The 23,084-nt window shown below is 37.5% G+C and overlaps 1 protein-coding gene and 2 non-coding genes across 7 annotated transcripts in view; 2 read left to right on the top strand and 1 right to left on the bottom strand.

Moving 5' to 3' along the window:
* P4HA1 (prolyl 4-hydroxylase subunit alpha 1) overlaps nucleotides 1–23,084 on the bottom strand; it is a 104,534-nt gene that overhangs the window by 67,348 nt on the left and 14,102 nt on the right. For 2 of the 5 annotated variants that reach the window (XM_078077599.1, XM_078077597.1), the window contains exons 2-4: nucleotides 4,753–4,860; nucleotides 2,918–3,014; nucleotides 1,618–1,769 (exon numbers count right to left, since the gene is read on the bottom strand). In XM_078077599.1, the coding sequence (XP_077933725.1) occupies nucleotides 1,618–1,769; nucleotides 2,918–3,014; nucleotides 4,753–4,828 (325 nt within the window). In that variant the 5' untranslated portion in view covers nucleotides 4,829–4,860. Of the gene's footprint in view, nucleotides 1–1,617; nucleotides 1,770–2,917; nucleotides 3,015–4,752; nucleotides 4,861–18,682; nucleotides 18,704–20,521; nucleotides 20,714–23,084 lie in introns of those variants that run through there. The other 3 variants (XM_036114135.2, XM_036114134.2, XM_078077598.1) reach the window with 3 other exon arrangements.
* LOC118549647 (small nucleolar RNA U2-19) lies at nucleotides 10,057–10,128 on the top strand. Its single transcript, XR_004924165.1, has one exon. It is a non-coding gene; the product is annotated as a small nucleolar RNA U2-19 (small nucleolar RNA).
* Nucleotides 10,312–10,381, top strand: LOC118549646 (small nucleolar RNA U2-30). Its single transcript, XR_004924164.1, has one exon. It is a non-coding gene; the product is annotated as a small nucleolar RNA U2-30 (small nucleolar RNA).

Raw genomic sequence — 23,084 nt, 5'->3', positions numbered from 1 at the left:
AGAGAGAGATTAATTATATATTTAAGATTATCAAGTGAGCTCATTTATTAAAATATATTTAGATCTGTTAAATTACTGAATATAGTGATCAAGATTTGCTCTATATAAAATCTAATCTTAATTTTAAAAAGTTTTATATAAAATATAGCAAAAACCAAACTAACAAACTAATTACTGATAATTATATAACCCCTAAGGAGAACAGATGCTAAATACTCCTTAAGGAACCAAAAAAACAAAAACAAAAAGTTATTTAAAATTTTAATCATATAAGGTTCATCATTTGCAAATAAAAGTTAGGTATGAAACTTCCCTCCCCTCTCATTTACTTATAATCAACTGTATTTTGCTCAGCAAAAGGCCAGGCATTGTTATGTTAATGAAAATGTACAAATGAACAAGTAGCTAGGAGAGGGCTAAAGTTCATACCAAGCATATTCTTTAGTTTTAAGACCAACTCTTAATCACAATCTCCACATGGAATTTTACAAGTTTTACAGATTTTTTTATGACCCAAAATAAAAACCAAGAAGTTGCTTAAATCCAACCCAATAAAAAAGAGGAAAAATACATGTATTATAGCACTATGGGATGACTACCACAGATTAAAACGTCAAAGTCTCAAGGTTTACCTTATAAAAGAACTTAGGTCATAAAGATCATTACTTGAGAATTTTTTTAAATTAAGTTAATAAATAAATGTGTATATGTGTGTGCACACACACATACAGGACTTTAAAAATGTTCTCATGGTGCTATATAAGAGAGCAAATAATCACTGGTATTTCCCTCTCACAATGAAGTTTTCACAAGTGCTTGCCTTGATTTTTCTCCTCAAGGCTTCCTGTCCTATGCATAATAGTTTACTGCTCAGAAACACTCATAAGCACCCTTGGAGTATTTTCATTTACATAGCTAACTCAACTCTCTCCCTCTTTCTTGCTTTTTTTCATTCCACCTTCAGTCACTGAACAAATATTATATCTAAGCATATTCCCTCTAGTTCTTAGACTCCAGACTTAGTTTTCTGTGTCTGTTACTAAAATATCTAAAACACCTCAATTCTCCAAATACAATTTTGTTTCAATTAGAAAGACCTTCGTTGTTACTGTTTGCAGTCTTAGTTTTTAAATTTACGGTCTAAAAGAAGTCTAAGATTCAAAATACTACGTAGAACACAGCTAACACTTTTCCTTATAGTACCACTCCCAATACATTAACAATTGATGAGAAGATAGAGATTTATCCATAAATTTTTGAAATCTGAAGGTAATCCTAAAATGGAAAGGATTACTCTCAGAAATGAAGCTATATGCCAAATAACTGATTCACTTTTATAAATTTCAAGCAAAAAGTACCAATGCTAGTCACCAACAATAGAAATTACTTTTTTTTTTTTACACTAAAGTTATTTTTGTTTCCAGTTTTTTTTACATCGAGGAATTCAGGATCTAGACTAACTCCAGTCAAACCAAACACACCCCTGCAACAATTTAGTTATTACAACACTGAACACTTGATGTTCTGGGAAATGAATTTATTAGTATTGGCACTTCCACACGTGGCAGCAGTATTGTCTTACTTTTTTTGGCTCCTTAGTCTTACCATCTGACTTACCATCTGACATATCCTTAAGGACCAGATTCTCCAACTCACTCCATTCAGTGTTCAGACGTTTCATTAATTTGAATGCATTTACAGGGTGCCCAACAAAGCCTTCTGGATCTTTTGTCGCTGTGCTGGTTAGTCGATCTAACTTCTCTGCCCATCTATACACGTAAGACATAAATGGAGCACACATACACTTAAGGAAGAATACAATTTAATAAAGCACTCGGAAAAAGAAAAAAGACTAGAGGTTTTTGAGTAAAAACTATATTCAAACACTCTTTTTTATTAAAAATTATAGGTTTTTTTAGGGGCGCCTGGGTGGCTCAGTCGTTAAGGGTCTGCCTTCGGCTCAGGTCATGATCCCAGGGTCCTGGGATTGAGCCCCACGTCGGGCTCCCTGCTCCGCGGGAAGCCTGCTTCTCCCTCTCCCACTCCCCCTGCTTGCGTTCCCTCTCTTGCTGTGTCTCTCTCTGTCAAATAAATAAAATCTTTAAAAAAAAAAAAAACTATAGGTTTTTTTAAAAAGCAAGACTGTTACGGTTAAAATCTAGCTTGGTAAATTAAAAATATAACAAGTCCTTTTCTTTTAGTTTTGTTTTTCTCAAATGGTTACAGTAAATGGAACCTATCTTAGAAAAGGTGTGATTGCATACCTCTACTAAGGGTCTAAAAATTCATCTCCCCACAGGTCCTTAGAGCCAAATAATTGATTATTATAAAGTACAAATGAGCCCAATCGAAATTCAGTTACATGTTCATTTAAATCAAACTTATACCAAAATTTTACATTCAGTACCTAAAAACTATATTTTAAAACAAACAAAAAAACCCTGAATATTCAGCTACTCACTAAACAAAAGGCAGGAATTCTCACATCAGGATTAACTCTGAGCCTGAGTCAGTTAAAAATTAGCAGGTAAGGAAAAACTATATCAATTAATAATTAGCAATACTTATCACTGTAATCTCTAGAATGGAACCATAGGAGTGAAGGATAAATAGAACTGGAAAACTGCTCTAGAAGATGACTTGATTAGGGAGGTAAGAGGAAGACAGAAGATATTAACAACCATTTTTAGAAATTGTCAGTCAACACCCATACCCATTTATATCTTTATCTCAGTCCATGTTCCTTTACCTAAACTCTTGGCCCAGGCCTAACTCTTGTTTTCTGTGCTCCTATTTTACCCATTTCAGCCAGCTTTTAAGACAGGTGGCTTCCATTTCCACTCAAAGAATGTTTTAGCTCTAGAAGGAAAACATCCAGGTGGAGTCAGAATCATAGTAAGTAGAACACTTTGCTTACTTTTTTATTTGTTCTAATTTATCCTCTTCTGCCTTAATATAGTCTTTCAGAGAAGTCACCAGATCTTTCTCAGTATGGATCAAATCAGTCATCTGACCTAGAAGGAGAAAGGAAGGTTATCAAATATCTACATTGGTCAACACAAGTATTTTAGAATAATTTAAAAATGACGAAGAATGCTTCATTCTTTGAGAAGATTTAACTGGTATTAGACACAGATATGCTGGAGAAAACATCTTTCTTCTTTTTTCTTTTTTAACTAGATAAACAAAGACAACTGTGTTCCAGTTCTAATTTTCAAGCTACTTCATTTTGTAAATTGGACCATACTGGCAAACTGATCTAAAATTACAAAACAACACTACTTTTTCTTCTTCCCTACCTCTGCTCTCATCTTTTTTTGTTCTTGAGACTAACTAGAATTAATTTTGTATTCAATAAACTAAAACCACACTAACAAAAGATATATTTCACAAATGAAATTCAAATCATCCATGTTCAGTTATTTATAATGGGATAAGAAGACTCATCATTTTATATCTAAAATTGTATGTCATAAATATAATACTTGTGTTTTAGTTAGCACTACTATCACACAAGGGTAAAACTGGTTAACAGCATGAAGGAAAACATCTCATTTAAGGCAGATGAAGTGTGCATATAGGAAAATATAAAAGGATACACATCAAACATGAAAAGTATTTCTGGGGGAAAGAGGACATGTGGAAGTCTTACATTCTATGTATTTTTGTTTGTTTCTTCTTTAACCAGATGCTATTTTAGTAATACTTTCAAAGATTTTTTAAATTATGCTGTAGAAAAAAATAACCTGTGTTCATAGTAGATTCTTTTTTTTTTTTTTTTAAAGATTTTATTTATTTGTGAGAGAGAGAATGAGAGACAGAGAGCATGAGAGGGAGGAGGGTCAGAGGGAGAAGCAGACTCCCTGCCGAGCAGGGAGCCCGATGTGGGACTCGATCCCGGGACTCCAGGATCATGACCTGAGCCGAAGGCAGTCGCTTAACCAACTGAGCCACCCAGGCGCCCCATAGTAGATTCCTAAATGGAGAAAGCAGGTTATGAAATAATGTGCAATGTATTATTTATATCTGTGCATTAAAAAAAGACTATTAAATTATTTGCTGAGTAGACTCATTAACAAAGACTCTTCTTGGTATGCTTTTCTAAATTTTCTTAAGTTCTAACCTGAAAATGTGCTGCTTTTGTAATCAGAAAAGAATTTTTTAATTAAATTTTAAAGAGAGACACTTGTAGAGGGGAAGGAACCAAATCAATGCTTCAGTCTCTGGGAATATACTGTGTTTGTTTTTACTGATTTAAAAACACTAAAAAATGGGGTGCCTAGGTGGCTCAGTCTGTTAAGCGTGTGCTTTCAGCTCAGGTCATGATCCCAGGGCCCTGGGATCGAGCCGCATCGGGCTCCCTGCTGAAGAGGGAGCCTGCTTCTCCCTCTCCTTTGCTCATCTCCCTCTCCCTTGCCACTCCCCTTACTTATTCAATTCTCTCTGTCAAATAAATAAAATCTTAAAAAAAAAAAAAACACTAGGGGCGCCTGGGTGGCTCAGTCATTAAGCGTCTGCCTTCAGCTCAGGTCATGGTCCCAGGGTCCTGGGATCGAGCCCCGCATCGGGCTCCCTGCTCGGCGGGAAGCCTGCTTCTCCCTCTCCCACTCCCCTGCTTGTGTTCTTTCTCTCACTGTATCTCTCTCTCTGTCAAATAAATAAATAAAATCTTAAAAAAAAAAAAAAAAACACTAAAAAAATGGAAAATTTTAAATGCAGGATCAATACAAACCAAAAAATAGTAAGACTTACCAATTGAAGTAAAAAAGCCTGGATGGGCCAAAGACTGGGGAAGCAGAATCCCTACAATTAAAATATACCAGATCATCTTGGAAGACTTAATTTTTCAGGTTCACACACCTACAAGAGAAATATGGCCATTATAACAACAACAAAAAGTAGGGTAGGAAAAGTTCCTAACTGATTTTTCCTATAACCAAAACGTAAGTCAGACACGAAGATTGCCCACAGACTGTTGTTAATTCTTATAAATTCATTTAATAATTTAATTAATAAGACCTACTATCTTATTTTTCATATAAATACTAACTTTATATTTCATGTTAAAGAAAAATATAAAGGTTTATCACCTGATAATTTATGCTTAAAAATTCAACCCAAGTTTGTTTTCTCCTTAGTTACTACTATAATTAGAGTGATTAGATAGTAACTCTTCCATATAGCCTGAAAAATAAGTTTTCTGTTATCTACATCTAAACTATGAATTTCCCATAAAAATACACTACTTCATTAAAGTAACTTAATTTAGGGGTGCCTGGGTGGCTCAGTCAGTTAAGCGTCTGCCTTCGGCTCAGGTCATGATCCCAGGGTCCTGGGATCAAGCCCCACATCGGGCTCCCTGCTCGGCAGGAAGCCTGCTTCTCCCTCTCCCACTCCCCCTGTTTATGTTCCTTCTCTCACTGTGTCTCTCTCTGTCAAATAAATAATAAATAAAATCTTAAAAAATATATATATAAAAAAATAAAGTAACTTAATTTAAACATTACCAAAATTCATTCTGAAATGTTAGAATATGTTTTAAAGGGAAAAAATAGTTTTCAGAGCCACCGATTTATCCTTTAAATTCCTAACTTGTTCCATGTTTTCCCTACATGGCTTTCAATTTTAAAATAAGTTCAATTACAGGGGCACCTGGGTGGCTCAGTCGTTAAGGGTCTGCCTTCGGCTCAGGTCATGATCCCAGGGTCCTGGGATCGAGCCCCGCATCGGGCTCCCTGCTCAGCAGGTAGCCTGCTTCTCCCTCTCCCACTCCCCCTGCTTGTGTTCCCTCTCTCGCTGTGTCTCTCTCTGTCAAATAAATAAATAAAATCTTTAAAAAAATAAAAAATAAAAAAATAAAAATAAAATAAGTTCAATTACAAAAGTTGTACATTTCAGGGAATCTGGGTGGCTCAGTTGGTTGGGCTCCACGCTGGGCATGGAACCTACTCAAAAAAAAAAAAAAAGTTACAGATTTTTGGGGTGATGAAAACGTTCTAAAATTGACTGTGGTGACTGATGGTTGAAGAACACAGTAACAGTACTGAAAACCACTGAATCATGACCATTAAATGGGTGAACTGTATGGTACATGAATTATATCTCAATAAAGCTGTTATTTTTAAAAAGTTGTACAGAATCCAAAAAGAATAAACAGCCCTGTTGATTTAGGCTAGTAATTTCTCTCAAATGACCTAGTGTTGAGGTTTTTTCTTTGTCCCTGGTAGCACTGACTTTTCTAGAAGAAATTCTTCACGGCAGGTGCAAATATCAACTAACCATCAGAAAGATTTTACTCTTCTTTCCCAAATGTCCTGATAACACTCTTTTCTTGCTCCTTCACCATCATATATATCGATTTTTAAGTCCTCCTTATTACCTTACAGAAGAGTAAGTTACTATTACAGTACTTCTTGCCCAGTAACAGGCTCCCAATAGTTCATCTTCTTGTCTCCCTATCCGTCTTTGAGCAGGCATTTCTGACTCTTTCCAAGTGACTTCACTTAAACCAACAGGTTCAAGTCCACATTGGAAAGCTCCCTACTCTGCCAAAACAAAAACAAAACAAAAACAAAAACCCTTTCCCCTTCTTGAATCTCAATAAAAAACAGATCACCACAGAAACTGACATTCGTCTCCCTCAAGTTTGCCACAAGCTTCCAGATACTTCCAGAACCACACAGTAGTGAAATACACTGCTCTCTTGGCTGCTTTACAGTAACTCTTTGGGAAGGCTTCTAGAATGCAGCAGATGCAGACACTTCCTCTCCTGGGCTCCAGCCAAAGCACAAGGCTTTTTCAAAATCCTGGGCTGTCTGAAAAGTCTAGAATCTTCTCACTGTTTATACAGATTTCTGCCATAATTTTCTTCATGATTAAATGTTATTTCCAGAAAATACAAATGCTTTTGCCATACTAACAAAAGGCTAATCAGAAATGCTGTCTAAATGTTAAACTCTGATAAGAAAGTTTAGATTTGTCAGGCAAGAGGTTATTTTTTCATAGCTAAAATATTATGTTGTAACTCAAGTTTTTTTGTCATCTTTCAATGTCCTTAAATCCCTCATGAATCAAGAACCATTAGCCTACAGAAATCACTAAAGTTTGAAAACTGCATTTTAACAATGATAGACTTACATAGAACATCAAGGCATTAATCACATGAAGAATAAATATACCTTTACCTTACATCATGCTCCAAAATAAATTCTAGATGGATTAAAGAGCTATAACCAACAAAAAGTAACAAAAAGAAAAGTTACTAGATCTCTAAAAGGAGAAAAGACTCTCTCAACTTTAAAAAAGATAAAACAAATAACCTATCAAAAGCCAGATGAAATTTAAATACACAAAATAATCTAGGCTTATATGTGTTTTTTAAAGACCCCATAAACAAGACGCCTGGGTGGCTCAGTTGGTTAAGTGTCTGACTCTTGATTTCGGCTCAGATCATGATCTCTGGGTCCTGAGATTGAGCCCCATGTCAGGCTCTGTGCTGAGCATGGAGCCTGCTTGAGATTCTCTCTCCCTCACCCTGCTCTATCAAAACAAAACAAAACAAAACAAAAAAACCCTATAAACTACAAATTAGGAAACTAAAGAAAATGGAGCTCATTTGAGGAGCTCATACAAATCAATAAGAAAAACACTAAGATATTAATAGTAAAGTCGATTAAGAATGCAGAAAGTTGGGGTGCCTGGGTGGCTTAGTCGGTTAAGCATCTGCCTTCAGCTCAGGTCATGATCCCAAGATCCTGGGATCGAGCCCCACGTCGGACTCCCAGCTCAGTGGGGAGTCTGCTTCTCTCTCTCTCCCTCTGCCTCTCCCTCTGCTTATGCTCTCTCTCTCGCTCACTTTCTCTCTCAAATGAATAAATAAAATCTTTAAAAAAAAAAAAGAATGCAAAAAGTCACAAAAGAACTAAAAATAGTTTAAAAAGTTCACTCAGTTATCAAAGACCCATTTTTTGTCCTTCAAATGAATAATTAAATTTAACAAATTCACAATTAAAAATATCTAATGATGGTGCTATAAATATGTCAAGGAACTTAAAATGAGTATATCCTTTAACTTGCGAATTTAAATGAAAACACAAAATTTAAAAATTAAGAAACTCACATTCATTGCTGGTGAGAATGCAAAATGGTAAAGCCATCTTGGAAGATGGTTTGGCAGTTTCTTAAAAAATCAGACACACTCTTACCATATAATCTGGCAACTGTTCTCCTTTGTATTCACCCAAAAAAGTTGAAAACTTATCTCCACACAAAAACCTGCACATGGATATTTCTAGGTTTCTTCATAATGGCCCAAATTTGGAAGCAGCCAAAATGTCCTTCAGTAGGTAAATGGATAAACAAACTGGTACATCCAGACAATGGAATATTATTCAATGCTAAAAGGAAATGAGCTATCAAGCCACGAAAAGACATGGAAGAATCTTAAATGCATATTTCTAAGTAAAAAAAAGCCAATCTGAAAAGGCTATGTACTGTATGATTCCAACGAAAGGCATTCTGGAACTACGAAGACAGTAAAAAGATCTGTGGTTGGGAGGTGGGAGGATGAAGAGATGGAGCACAGAAGATTTTTAGGGCAGTGAAAATACTCTGTAAGATATCATAATGATAAATACATCATTTATTTTTGGACATACATTTGTCCAAATCCACAGATTATACAACACTAAGAGTGAATGGATAATGTAAACTATGTATGGACTTTGGGTAATTATAATGTGTCAATGTAGATTCAAGCAATTATAACAAATGTACCACTCTGGTGGGGGATGTTGAGTCTATCCATGTGTGGGGGCAGGGGGTATATAGGAAATCTCTGCACCATCCTCTCAATTTTGCTGTGACCTAACATTGCTTTTAAAAATTAAGTCTCAAAATAAATTAACATCATACAACCCTGGTGGAATCTGTATTGAATTAGATTAAGTTTCCACTACTCTGACAGAAAGTCATAAATAAATATGGATCAAAATAAAGAAAAAAATTAACATCATAATATGATATAACTATGCATGAAAATACACAGCAGAAATTCACCAAAATGCAGTTGTTTCTGGACAGCAGAACATTAGGTAATTTTTTTCTATTTCTTTGTATTTTCCAGATGTCCTAGGGTATATTTACTTTTATAGTGACAAAAAATTAACTCTATACAAAATCATAAACCTACAATAATAATAAAACATCAACTCCCATATTATGTATGTCACCGTAAGCTTTTAATGAAATGGTTAATTACTCTCTAATACAAAAAAGTAGCTAACAAATACTATCCACATTTACACCTGTTCTACATTCTAACTATATAAGCCTCCAAATTTCTTTCTCTGCTACAAAGATAGGAAATTTATATGAAAGCAACCCAAATACCCAGCCATGAACTACGCTGTCAGAGTAGCACACTTTTCTATTATCCTTCCTCTTACAGACAGACATAGGATGTGGGCTAAGCCAGTCACTGACATAACATTTGAGGGGTGGGTTTGTGAAATGATATAAAGCAGCTCCTTCTGGAGTTGCTCAGCTCGTAGGATATGAATTTGGAGCTGCCTGTGATGATCTTTCCCACTTGTCAAGGACACATAGGAGCCCAATCTAAAAACAGAACAAGGTCATCCAGAGATAGACAATTCCAAGCTCCATAGTCCTGATTCTTCCAATTATTCTATTCTTCCAATCTGTGAGCTACTCCAATAATCTTCCAACCCAGTAAAGGGAGCCTCTAAATTCCCTTTTTAAGGAGTTTTAAACTACATCTAGTTGGATTTCTATCATTTGCAATATAAAGTTCAGACCCACACAGCATTACTCCAAACTACTATGCCAATCAAATGAAGACAGCCCTATATAGCAGTGGTTCTCAAACTTTAGCTATATCAGAATCACCTAAAGGTCTGAGACATGTAGATAATTTACACAAGTTCTTAGGTGATGGTGATGCTGCTTGTCTGGGGATCATACTTTGAAAACCACCAGATACAAACATCCCTTAAAATCACACAAAAGGTGCTTTCTACCTTTAATAGAGTAAAATTTGATCAATGATGAAAACAGCCAAATCTGAGCATCAAAAGACCTTCCTGATACATGATCTCTCTAGTTCTGAGAAGCAAAAGTAACTTAGACCAATAAGGGCTTATGTCTGGAGAGAGAGAGAGAGGGTGTGGGTGTGGGTGTGTGTGTGTGTGTGTGTGTGTGTGTGTAAAGGTGATCATGTGACTGTGTATAACCGAGGACTTGATATTGAGATGGGGGGAAGGAGATGTGTATGTGTATGAGACTATGAGTTCTGAGCAATGATGAAAAGGTTTTAGTACTGACCTTTACAACTATGAAGGTTTCTACACTTGATGTGAGCTCAGAATTGAAGAAAAATAAAAAAATAAAAATACAATAAAATAATAAAATTTTACTTCAATTTATTTTTTGAAAACTATAACTGAATTTCTAATTATTCTAGTGAATAGTTGCTCTAATTTCTCTCTCTTTTTTTTTTAAGTAGGCTCCATGCCCAGGGGCGCCTGGGTGGCTCAGATGGTTAAAGTAGGCTCCATGCCCAGCGTGGACCCCAACATGGGGCTCGAACTCATGTCTGTGAGATCAAGACCTGAGCTGAGATCAAGACTCAGATCCTCAACCATCTGAGCCACTCAGGCACCCCTCCTCCAATCTCTTTTAATACCAAATAGTTGTTGGGGGCGCCTGGGTGGCTCAGTCATTAAGCGTCTGCCTTCAGCTCAGGTCATGGTCCCAGGGTCCTGGGATCGAGCCCCGCATCGGGCTCCCTGCTCAGCGGGGAGCCTGCTTCTCCCTCTCCCACTCCCCCTGCTTGTGTTCCCTCTCTTGCTGTGTCTCTCTCTGTCAAATAAATAAATAAAATCTTTAAAAAAAAAAATACCAGATAGTTGTTTATAAGCAAGCATATCTTTATCAATCACAGGTTTTTAAGACAATGGTTTCCTTACTTCTGATGTCTCACTTCCATTTATTTCCATCTTCACTCAGCAGCTTTCAAAGCAAATCATTGTAAGCACCCAAGAGTCAAGCATCCTAAAAGACACTGGAGTTTTATCAAAAATAGTAAGATACAGGGGCGCCTGGCTGGCTCAGCCGGTAGAACATGAGACTCTTGATCTCAAAGTTGTAAGTTTGAGCTCCACAATGGGTGTAGAGGTTACTTAAAAATAAATTTAAAAAAAATTTTTAAATAGTAAGATACAAATGTCTCTTGTTCTAAATCCTCAAACAAGCCTGAAATAGAATGTAAATGGGTTAAAGAGGATGCAAGGAAGGTAAATCTCAGCTCCCTAAAAAGACTGGACTCAAAAAAAAAAAGAAAAGAAAAAAAAAAGCCAAAGGGGAGTCAAAGATACAAAGATAAATTTATACTAGCATCAAATTTAGTATGGAAACACTACAGATAAATTACTGATAGTATTTTGGTTCTTGGTTAGATGGTAGGTTCATGAGTGCTTATTATCTAATTTTTATAACATACATATACATTACACATGTTTAATATGCGTGAATATCATATTTTAGAAACTATAAGGAAAAAAGAGTATGGAAGAAATCTTTCTGGAAAACAAATAAAAATAAATAGCAAAATATAATATTTCTCCAAAACTTTCCTACAGTTCTTCTCCCAGGAAAGTCCAATCCCACACACTCACAGGTCAATCAAACCTGGGAACAGATTTTAAAAGAGTTCTACTACATTGTAAATATTTACAACTTTGAGTTATCAGGATTCACTGAATTGTATGTACAAGTTATTTAATGAATTACCAGGAACAGGGTATCTGGCAAATAATTCTATTAGCCTTTCAGTCTAACATTTTTCTTCCAAGAAAAAAATTGCAACATTTTAAAAACTTGGGTCTTTCCCAGATAAATCATTAAAAATTAATAAGGCCAACTAAAGAATGCTTGATATTCTAATCTAAACTTTCTCTGACAATAAAAATTTTCCACAGGTTTCCTTCTAGCAGTCCCTCCATAGCTTCCACAACTGTTCCAAATCTTCTTTTAGAGGGTTCCAGCTTAAATTTATTTAACCTCATACAAATCCCACATTCAACTGTTGGTCTTCCTGACATCAGTGTTAGACTTTTTTTTTTTTTTTTTGACAGTTTTTATAGTGAATGCAAAAGACCAGCACAAATCCAGGCTTTTAATTCAGGCTATAACAATGTGGTGTATATCAAGACTTGGCATGTCTCCTATATAAAAGTAGGATGGATTTTCTAAGACAACTAAGAGTACTTACTAATAGAACTAGTTATATTTCTGTTCTTCCCTCTAATCCCTCTGGCAAATTGCCATTTGTTTTAACTTAACACCATGAATTCCAGTCATACTTATGCTCCCAAAGAGAGTAAACTACATCTCTAATACATACAATCTGACGGACAAGTGCTTTAATGGCTATGACCAACTTTTCTATCAAAAACTCAGAAATCCATGCTAGCTTTCCCACAGTGTACTTGAGCTTTCTGTACTTGAGCAGTGAACCCAGTCATTGGTATAATTCCAACTGAACAACATTTTGAAATTTGGTTGGAAAGAAGCTCTAAATCAAGATATCAGCCTTAACTGAAGTACTATAAAGTCTGTCTTTTGGAGATTCTTGCAAAATTCAAACTTTTCCTTGTCAGAAAGAACCTGAATATAATATCATTTCAAAAACACACACCTATTTTTGCCTATATGGTGTCTCTACCACCCTACTCTCCTTCTGGAAACTGCCCCCTTCTACCTTTTTTACTGCCCCAATCTACTTTTAATTCATCCTCATAGTTTCATCAGTCATGTTATACAGCGTGATACTTCTTCCCTCACCAAGTGACCAAAGTTCTTTCCTGGAAATTTTGAAAATAAAATTGAGGAAAAAAGGGCAGGCACTATTAAATTATATTTGCTTGAATTATATAAAGCTCAGGAGAAGTAACGGACCAAGTTTTGACATATTGGTCAAAAAGTAAATGAAGTTTATCTAGAAAGAATAAAAAGTGAAGGAAATATACAGAGAGGAAGATAAACAAGAGACAGAAGAAAACATTCTGATGCTCCTGATATTCTTGAAGTCTAATAACATTCCTGACCTCCATTGTTAAGACAACTCCCTATCCCCACAATACTTACATAAATTCCACTGTGTGTTAGTATGAGTTGGGTTTCTGTTTAACGCAGAGTCCTAGTTAATTGTGTGTCTAATCCTGCAGTTAATATTTTTATAGGCAAAATAAATAATAAGGTAATTTTTTTGGCTTAATTGTTAGAAATCCAGTAAGTGCCACTTCTATGTCAGAGATACAGAGTTTAGAATAAATATTTTAATCCATTTTTTAAAAAAGATTTAAATTGGAATTTGGACTCAAAATTAAAGCAAGTTTAAATTCACCAGTATTCTACCTCACTTTTATTTCTATGATGGTTATATTGCCTAGCCAGCACACCTGTGGTTGTGAAAACAGCATAGCAAAAAAGAAAATCCCCAGTTATTGATGTACTAGATTTGTGTATGTCTTTTAAACAGTTCTAGTTTCCACTTTACATGGAATAATCAGGAAAAGTGTAAAAATTCAAAAGTGAAATAAAAAATTTTATCAGTTAAAAAAAATTGAACTTAAACTCAATGTTTAAAGTTTGTTTCAGGGTGCCTGGGTGGCTCAGTCGGTTAAGCGTCTGTCTGGCTCAGGTCATGATCTCAGGGTCCTGGGATCAAGTCCCATGTCGGGCTCCCTGCTCAGCAGGGAGTCTGCTTCTCCCTCTTCCTCTAATACATACAATCTGACGGACAAGTGCTTTAATGGCTATGACCAACTTTTCTATCAAAAACTCAGAAATCCATGCTAGCTTTCCCACAGTGTACTTGAGCTTTCTGTACTTGAGCAGTGAACCCAGTCATTGGTATAATTCCAACTGAACAACATTTTGAAATTTGGTTGGAAAGAAGCTCTAAATCAAGATATCAGCCTTAACTGAAGTACTATAAAGTCTGTCTTTTGGAGATTCTTGCAAAATTCAAACTTTTCTGCTTGTGCTCTTTCTCTCAAATAAATAAAAATCTTTAAAAAAAATAAAGTTTGTTTCAAATAGAAAAGTTAAGTTCCCCTAAACCAGAAACATTTTACAAATAAATGTAGGCTGATGGAGGTTTGAGAAAGAAATGAATCTTATTATTATTAAAATGGTGCTATTCTTCACTGACTCTTAAACTATGTATTTTAAACTGTATAATATACCTCTCAACTATTTCAAACACTTTAGTTAGAAATGCACATATTTCCCAATGTGGGGGGAAAAGGTCAGGATTCTTATGCCCAGGATACAGAATATAAAAGATTTACCAGAAGTGGTATTTTTTTAATAGATTTTATTTATTTTTTGACAGAGAGAGAGACAGCAAGAGAGGGAACACAAGCAGGTGGGGTGGGAGAGGGAGAAGCAGGCTTCCCGCGGAGCAGGGAGCCCAATGCGGGGCTCGATCCCAGAACCCCGGGATCATGACCTGAGCCGAAGGCAGATGCTTAACGACTGAGCCACCAGGCACCCCACCAGAAGTGATATTAAAAGCCCCCCAATTAGTTAAGATTAATCAATAACATCTACCTTTATTTGGTGATCCCCTTAACAAGAAGCCGAATAAGCAAAAAAGGTATCAAAATATTAGGTCAAATTTGACTACAAGCAAGTAATAAAAACAAAAACAAAAACAGTAATTTAGATGGAAGTGCCTAGGAGGATACTTGGCACATAGAAGACACTTAAGAAACGTTACTTTTGGATGTGGGGCAAGAACTTTAGATGGATTTGTGCCAAGGGTGTCTCCAGGGACATAGGAAAAAGAAAAGACTTGGAGAATGGTGGGAAGCCCAGGAAACCTCGATCCTGGGCAAAGACAGTGAGAAGGAACAAGTAGCCTAGTCTACTAGCAGACAGATGCAGACTCATAATTTAAGAATTTGAGTAGGAGAAGTAAGTGGATGGAGGCAGTGGAAGGAAAAAGGGAAAAGAAGTAACCATTAAATTATATATGCTTTATTTGTTGCTTGTAAATGCTAGTATTTCCAAATATTAACAGTCTATATATTTCTCATTTTAAGAAAGACCTTGCAGTGTCTTCTCTTGGCTGTATAAACTAGTTGTTATATTAATGAAACTGTGTGTATCTAATAACATAAATGTCAATTAACATTGGTTAGGGCACTAAAAAACCAGCAGTAATATAAAAAGCAGCATTAGAGATTCAAACTCTTCTTTTTTTTAAGATTTTATTTATTTATTTGAGAGAGAATGAGAGAGAAAATGCACGGGCGGGGGGGGAGGGGTGGGTCAGAGGGATAAGTAGACTCCCAGCTGAACAGGGAGCCGGATGCAGGATTCCAGGATCATGACCTGAGCCAAAGGCAGTCACTTAACCAAATGAGTCACCCACGCACCCTACAGATTCAAACTCTTAAAACTAGGTTTGTTTTCTAATTTGGAGAGTGGTAAATATATACGTGAGAAGTTTTAAAGTCTAATTTCTAAAGTTTAAAACTTTGGTATACACACACACACTTTAAAACTTTACGCAGTAACTAAAAGAACTCAAAAAAAAAGTTAACAACTGAGAGATGGGATCACAATTATCTTCACTCAACTTCTGCATTTTCTTTAATAAACATTTAATAGAACATTTTTATTTCTGTAAGTAGACAAGCTAAAAAAAAAAAAAGTCAAAGTAGCATTGAAGTGAGGAGACAAATCAAGAAAATCCAAATGTTTAACTCCCCAGCTCTACTACCTGACACAATACCACCATCAATCCCTTTTGCTCCAAATTTCATCTATTTTTTATTTACACAGGAAGGTCTGATAAGACAACTTTACTGTCTTCACCACCCTAAGGATACAAGTGAAACATAAAATTTAGATTTTTACGTTATAGAGTTTTTAAGCTTAAGTAAGGAATATGAGATGATGGCAAAATATTCCAAAAACAGAATTTTCAATGAAACATGTAGAACAGTGGAACAAAATAGATAATCTAGAAACAGAAAATGGTCTGTTTGGTTTTGGCAAAGGTATAAAGGCAACTCAATAGAGCAAGGATAGTCTAGAATAGTTGGATATTCATGTACAAAAAAAAATGTTTTATTTGGGCACCTCATATCCCCTAATGGACACTGGGCAGCTCCCTGCCCAGGAATTTATATAAATTTTGGGACAAATTCCATTTTTCTTAACCCTAGTCTCCCTCTTCTCACTCTAGCCTTTAATTCCCTCTTTTTCCTATTGGCAGATCCTCAAAGTTGTCAAGTTCAGGAAAAGATATATGAAATAAAGTCACATATACTAGAATAAGGAGAGATGAATTCATGGTTGCAGAAAATGTGAATCTAGATATGGGTTTCCATTCAGCAGTTACTCAGATTTAACATCAAGTAAAATTGTCAGTAACATGCTTGCAAGGCATGTAACTTCCATGTCTCATTTCTCCTAGAGAAGGTTTCTTATTACTCTTTTGATTCTCCCACAGTCTACGAGACACATTATAAATGTTTTTAAAATGAAACTTAGTGGAATGATTAAGTTAGTTAGTACTAACCCCGGACCCTACTTTATTTCAACCCTGGTTGTTGAAAACATTTATAAAACGTTGGTAATATGCTATTAAATTGGTTTTTTTTCTCCCTGTTCCATTTCCTCAGACTCAATCTGATCAATTATCAAGAATGAAGTACTATGAAATGTGAATCAGAAAACAGACAACCTGGGTCCAAGTCCCAGTTCTGACAGTTACTATATTCTTGGGCAAATTACTTGACTTCTCTGAGCCTCAGTTTCTTCATTTATAAAATGAGGATGATATAAAACTACCTTACAAAATTACTTTAAGGATCAAATTATATAATATATGAAACAACACTTTAAAAAATATAAAGTGCTTTAGTTATTATCAGGTAGATTAAAAAATCTTTTTAGAGGCCAGTCCAATGCTCCTAGAAAATTAATTCAGAGGGGAAGGAAAAATTACTGATAAAAGGTTTTATTGTCATTTGTTTCTCCCCGCCCGAAAAAAAAAAGAAAAAAAAAAGAAAAGCAGAAAGAAAACTGGTTAAAGTTTACTGTAGCTATACAGGTGGATATAAGAAACTGCTAAATTACAGCCTTCTCTTTGCACTACTTATCATGGAGAAACAGCTCAAATGCCTAACAAGAGAGAAAGGCTGAGTATATTAACATATTACAATATTACTATTTAAATGAAAAATATGTAAACCACCAAAACATGGACATATTTATATGAAACACTAAGCAGGAAGAGGAAAAGAGTCCAAGATAGTATGCATTCACAGATGACACTATGTAAGAAGCATGACTCCTATCCTGTATTTTTGCCCAAGTCCAACCTAATATACTAATAGTCATACTGATCATCCAAAGCAACATCAAGAAAAGGAATATTTCTCATTACATCAAGTTCAAAAATTGCTGGAGTAATCTTAATGAAGTCTTTTGAACTTCTAGTTTTTATTAAGGCACAATATTTGGCCAGAGGAAAACCAAAGCTTCAATTTATACAAATAAATTGCATTGGGTAGAAACACGAATGAAGCTTTAACTAGTTTCACAAATATACATACACACTTTATTTGGCTTGTCTCTTACAGAGTCTTATATCGTACATACAAACACACCATTATGATTTAATTATAAGATTCAAGTTCTCACTGTATGAAGAGTAACAGTTTCATGCCAAGGGCCTAAGCAATTTATTTTTGTTTACATTCAAGCATTTTCTACTTTCAGAGTAGAACCAAAGACATATTACAACATATGAGGGGAAGGGAAGGGGGGGAGGGAGGGGGGAGGACGGGCAATATCACGTATGATTGCTTAGACAATTTAGCAATTCAACAATTCTCCCACCAACCTATTAACTTTTGGTAAAACCGTTTCAGCAAAAGTTTATTACTGTCATCTATGTACTCAAATCTAGTCAGACTTACAGCTCAGTTCCATTTTCAGAAATATTCAAGAAATACTGCCTCAAGATACCTAGATGTACTTAAAGATTAACTTCATATATCTTTTATTTTTTATTCTTATAGCAGTTTACAGATGTGCAAGGTTGGGGGAGGGGAGTATCTGTAAATTGTACATAATACTCCATGCAGATGTGTGCACTTCCATTTTCTGACCCAGGATCCATACTTTCTATCAGATTCTCAATGGATTTCATGACCTCAAAGTATCTCAAGTCTAAGAGCAGTAATTATATCCCAGTTGATATTTAATTGCTAAATAAAATAAGGCATTCCTTCCACATAAATGAAGGCTCACAGCTTTACCACTGGGTCCCTGGAGTAACACCTGCTGCATCCCTGGAATAAAAGCAGGAGTCTGAACTTAATAGCCTTATGAAAGATATTGCTTGTCAGTATACAACCCACTCTGCAGCATTAGAAAAGGTTAATTAATCCCCTTATCAGAAAGCCAAGGTTCACCTGCAAACCGGGACCACCTAGGTGGTATAAAGCTTTCTTTTTTCAAAAGTGTTTTGCACTGTCTATATTTTTCTACAGTAATTAAAAATTGTATATATTTCTTTTATCTCTGTTACTACCTTAGTTACCAAGGCACAAAATGACCAATGTAATTATCCGCTTACCAAAGTCATGGCTTTAAGTACTTCAAAATAAAACTCATTTTAAGATGTCAAAGGAAACAGCATTATCCATCTAAAAAAAAGAGACAACATAGTCCTTTTCCTAGTTAGTCTATGTTAAATTTATAAGAAGCATTTGCCATCAGCTATCTAAAATACTGACAGGATTCAAGGCATAATGTTTCAAAATCAAAACTGACATTGCTTTTAAAGGTAAGTGATAAAACCTATGCTTCCCACAAAAAGAAAAAGGTAAAATCTGAGATTCTTATTTAAGATTCTGAAATTATATTCACAGGCTAAAAGCTAAAATTAAAGAAAAAACACACGTAATGTCTATTTAAATTTCAAATGAAGGCAACACATAAGTTGTTCACTTTCAGCTTCTTGAATATTTCCTGCTTAAGGTATCCATTTTCTCCATAGAAACTCAATCAGAAAAATCCCTTCAAAATGTTTTATAAATTCAATTGCAATGTTCCTACTATTTCATCTGATTATCTTAGAAAAAGACTAGCCTCATTCATAAAGCTATTCCCACATCTAAACCTAAAAGGGGAAATAACTTTCTTCCTAGAAACTTTTTTTAAAAAGGAGCAAAAACCTGATGAAAGAACACTGCTGCCACGTCTTTTCCCCTCCCCCACTCACGTAGTGGCAGTTTCATCCCTTCGGAGTGCATTCCAAGGGAAAGTCCAAGAGCCACAGCTCTCCGAGAAACCAGAAACAGTTAAGCTCAAATTGGCAAGTCTCTGGCCTTTCAGATCAATTCCTAAAAGGAGAGCTAGCTGCTGCTTCATCCCTTTCTTAAAGCAAACAGCGCAAAATTCCAAGAGTCTTCACTCTCCGGAACGCATGTAAGTGTCAAAAAATTAAACTCTACTTAATACATTCGATTATTCAGGAAAAACAGTCTCCTAGAAATAGGAGAAATGGTACCATTCTTCCTCCCCCTTAAAACATACATCTGGGAGGCATTCGTGAAATCCAACTCAAAGTTCTCACACAACCACGAAACTCGATTTACTGATGTGGAGTTTTAAAAAGCAGAACACTCTCTGCTGAGAGTAAGAGAAGGGGGATGGTGGGGGAAGCTCATGTGCCTTTAAAAAAAACTCGTGGAAGAGGAGGGAAGGAAGAGGAGCTTCCCCGACGACTGGGTGATCTGACAGCCGCCTTCCTCAAACCAGCAGCCCGAAACTCGGCGCCCGGGGCAGCGTCTAGCTGCTCCAGCAGCACCGCTGCGCGCAACAGATGAGTCGAGCCCGAACTTCTCCGACTAGGTCCGCTTCCCAGACCCGACGACTTTTCGATAGGGTAGAAATGCCTCAAGTGCTTCGGCTCCTGCCCTAAGCTTTTAAAGTCCGCTCTCCACTCCGCCACATGCTACCCATCTGCCGCGGCGGAGGCCAAAAACCCACGCCCCGCCCTCGCGTTCCCCCCAGCTTTTGTAGGGAGGACCAGGTATGAGAGCGGCTCGGAAAAATCAACAGGGTGAGCCCTCCCCGGGAAGGAAGGAATATTCAAGAAAGTCCTGGTCCCCAGGGCGGGGACAGAGGCTGCCGCAGCCCCAACGGTCGGGGGCGCCGACCAGGCAGGAGGCGGGAGAAGGGGAGCACGGAGAAGGGCAGAAGAGCCTCTGGGGCAGCCAGGGGGCGCGGGGCGCCAGGCCGAGTCTCCAGAAAAGAAGGTATTCAGGTTGCTGTGGTCAACTGGAGAACCCTCCGCCCCCAAGCCATCCCACCACAGCGGGCAGGGAGCGGACCACCACAGCTGTCCCAGAAGGGCCACAGCGGTCCTAGGGCCTGAGCCACAGTCTCCCGAGTCGGGGGAGCGTCTTACCTGGGAAGTGGGGCGGGAGGGGCGGCGCGTTCTTCAGTCCCCTGTAGCCAGCTCTCGGGCCGGACACCGGCTCCCTTTCCTCAGCCCGCTGGCGGCGCGACTGGGCAGCAGAGGGAGCCAGTTAGCCCTTTTATAACCTCTAGGCTGCGACGGCAGCGCTAGGGAGGAGGCGACTGCAGCCCTCGCTACGTGAGCTAGATCACACCAGCGCCGCGGGGACTGCGCAGGCGCCAGCCCGCGCCTCCCTCCAGTCGGCACTCGCGGCCCACGCCCGTAATCCCCTCCAGCCCCGGAGTCCTAGGCGGGGAAGGGGGGCGGGCAGGCGGGCCTGGCATGTGATGCGCCTGCGCAGGGTTCTCGCCACGCCGCCGTCACCTTCCTTCCTTCAGATTTGCCTCGCTCCTTTTCATCAGGTTGTTTAAACGCGTTAGTTTCAACGTCGGCCTCAGGCCTGAGCGTCGAAACCACCAGCAATGATATATGAGAAGAGGAGCATGGGAGCGTAGAGAATGAAGCAGAAAAGAAGCCTCGGGTGGAAAATAATACGGTGCATCCTTGGTATCTCGGCTGTCGTGGCCCGGAGGCTTTTTGCCTTACTAACCTCCCTTTTTCACCTCCACTGTTATTTTATACGAATCTCACTCTGCCACTTTTATACTTACTTTATTAGTAGATAAAGTATACGCACTTCGGAGACAGATTTTTTTAATTTAGTTCCCGGCTCAGCCCTGTAAAACGCAGGGCATTAACCTCTCTTTATCTCCGTTTCCTCATCCGTAAAATGGGAATGGTGGTAGGTTCCTCATAGGAATACTGGGAGAATTAAATGAGATGATGTATGTGAAGCACTTAGTACATGCCTAGCACGCAGAAAGGACTTGGTAAATATCAGATGCTGTTGTTACACCATATAAGACACCCAATGTTGTGTTTGGTCTTAGCCTAAGGTTTGCCTTGGCCATTATATTCCTAAAAGAACAAAGCCTTGGGGAGCCTGGGTAGCTCAGTCGTTAAGCGTCAGCCTTCGGCTCAGGCCATGGTCCCAGGGTCCATGGGATCGAGCCCCACGTCGGGCTCCCTGCTCCGCGGGAAGCCTGCTTCTCCCTCTCCCACTCCCCCCGCCTGTGTTCCCTCTCTCGCTGTGTCTCTCTCTGTCAAATAAATAAATAAAGTCTTTAATTAAAAAAACAAAAAAAAAACCCAAAGCCTTGCTATCCGGGAGCGGACAATGAGGGAGATACTTTTACCCTTGTCAGTAAAAGGGAAGAATGACTTCTCTAAGAGAAGAATGACTTCTCTAAGACTTGGGATTCATTAAAAATTGTTTCTAAAGTTTTCCTTCTTTGCCAAAAAGCATAGCAATAATTAACATTTGACTCTTACCTAGGAGGTGAAGTTGATTATATGGATACAGAAATAGAGAGCGGGTACTTAGAAGCTCTAGGCATCCAGAAAGTAGATATAAAGATGTCTCAGCGGTTGTCAGAGTGTAGTCGGGGGTCCACAAGATCAAAATTATTTCATACTAAGACTGGGCTTTTCCAGAGACTACATGTTCGGTGATATTGCAACAGATTGAATGCAGAGGCAGATGTGAGAATTCTGTTAAGCCAGACATTATAGAGATTTTCAGAAATGTAAATAGTGCCACTCTTCTCTCTAAATCCTTTTTGCTTTGAAATAATAGTTCTATTTCATTAAAAATGTTATTCATGTTAACATGTAACAGATTTATTGTTTTTTATTTTAAATGAATTAATATTTTATATGTTTGTTTTAACTCCTAATACCGTTAATATTGACAGATATGATTCACATAAAAGCTTTTTGGAGTCCTTAATACTTTTTAGGAGTGAAATGGTCATGAGACCAAAGAATTTGAGAACCTCTAATCTAAACAAATGGTAGAAAGCCCTTTGACACAAGAGGCAAATCTCTGCCTCAAATGGAACTGTAATCCACTGGCCCTATATGAGGTGACTGAAAATTGACAATCCACCCTATAGATAAAATGGCCCCAGACCCCAAGGCAAATTTAATGCAAAGCTGAGAGGCTTCATCTTCAGGGGACTTCATTTGCACTAGCTTTTTCCAAGGCCCTGGAAGGGGCCCCAGCAGTATATTCATACAGTTCACAAAAATTTTAACAACAATCTTTAGACGGCAAACTGGTTCCTCACTGATTTCTCCTCTGTCACACTTCCCCTTGTCTAGTGGTGTAGGAGGGGCTAGCAGGCATTTTTTTTAATTTAGCTGAAGGAAGTTGAGTTAGAATACATTTGGTTTGAGTTTAGTGGGATATATTTTTGTAACTCACAGTCACTTCTACGCATAGTTAAAATACTGCCAGCTGTCCCAGTGTAGGAATGGCATCCAAGAATACTCCTACCACCCATTGTGCCAACCCACCCATCATTCTAAAACAAAGGTGCAGGGCCAGACATTTTATAACCATTTGAATGTGTCTTATGTTCTATCATCAAAAATATATGTATAGTGGAGCAGACACAAAGTTGAAATTTAGGGAGCCTGAAACTAATCTGTGGGATATCCTTCTATTTAT

The sequence above is a fragment of the Halichoerus grypus genome, chromosome 7 (genome assembly GCF_964656455.1).
Source record: "Halichoerus grypus chromosome 7, mHalGry1.hap1.1, whole genome shotgun sequence".
In the NCBI taxonomy this organism is placed as follows: Eukaryota; Metazoa; Chordata; class Mammalia; order Carnivora; family Phocidae; genus Halichoerus; species Halichoerus grypus.
The sequence above is the reverse complement of the archived record's forward strand: the minus strand, read 5'-3'. Positions and strand labels throughout refer to the sequence as shown.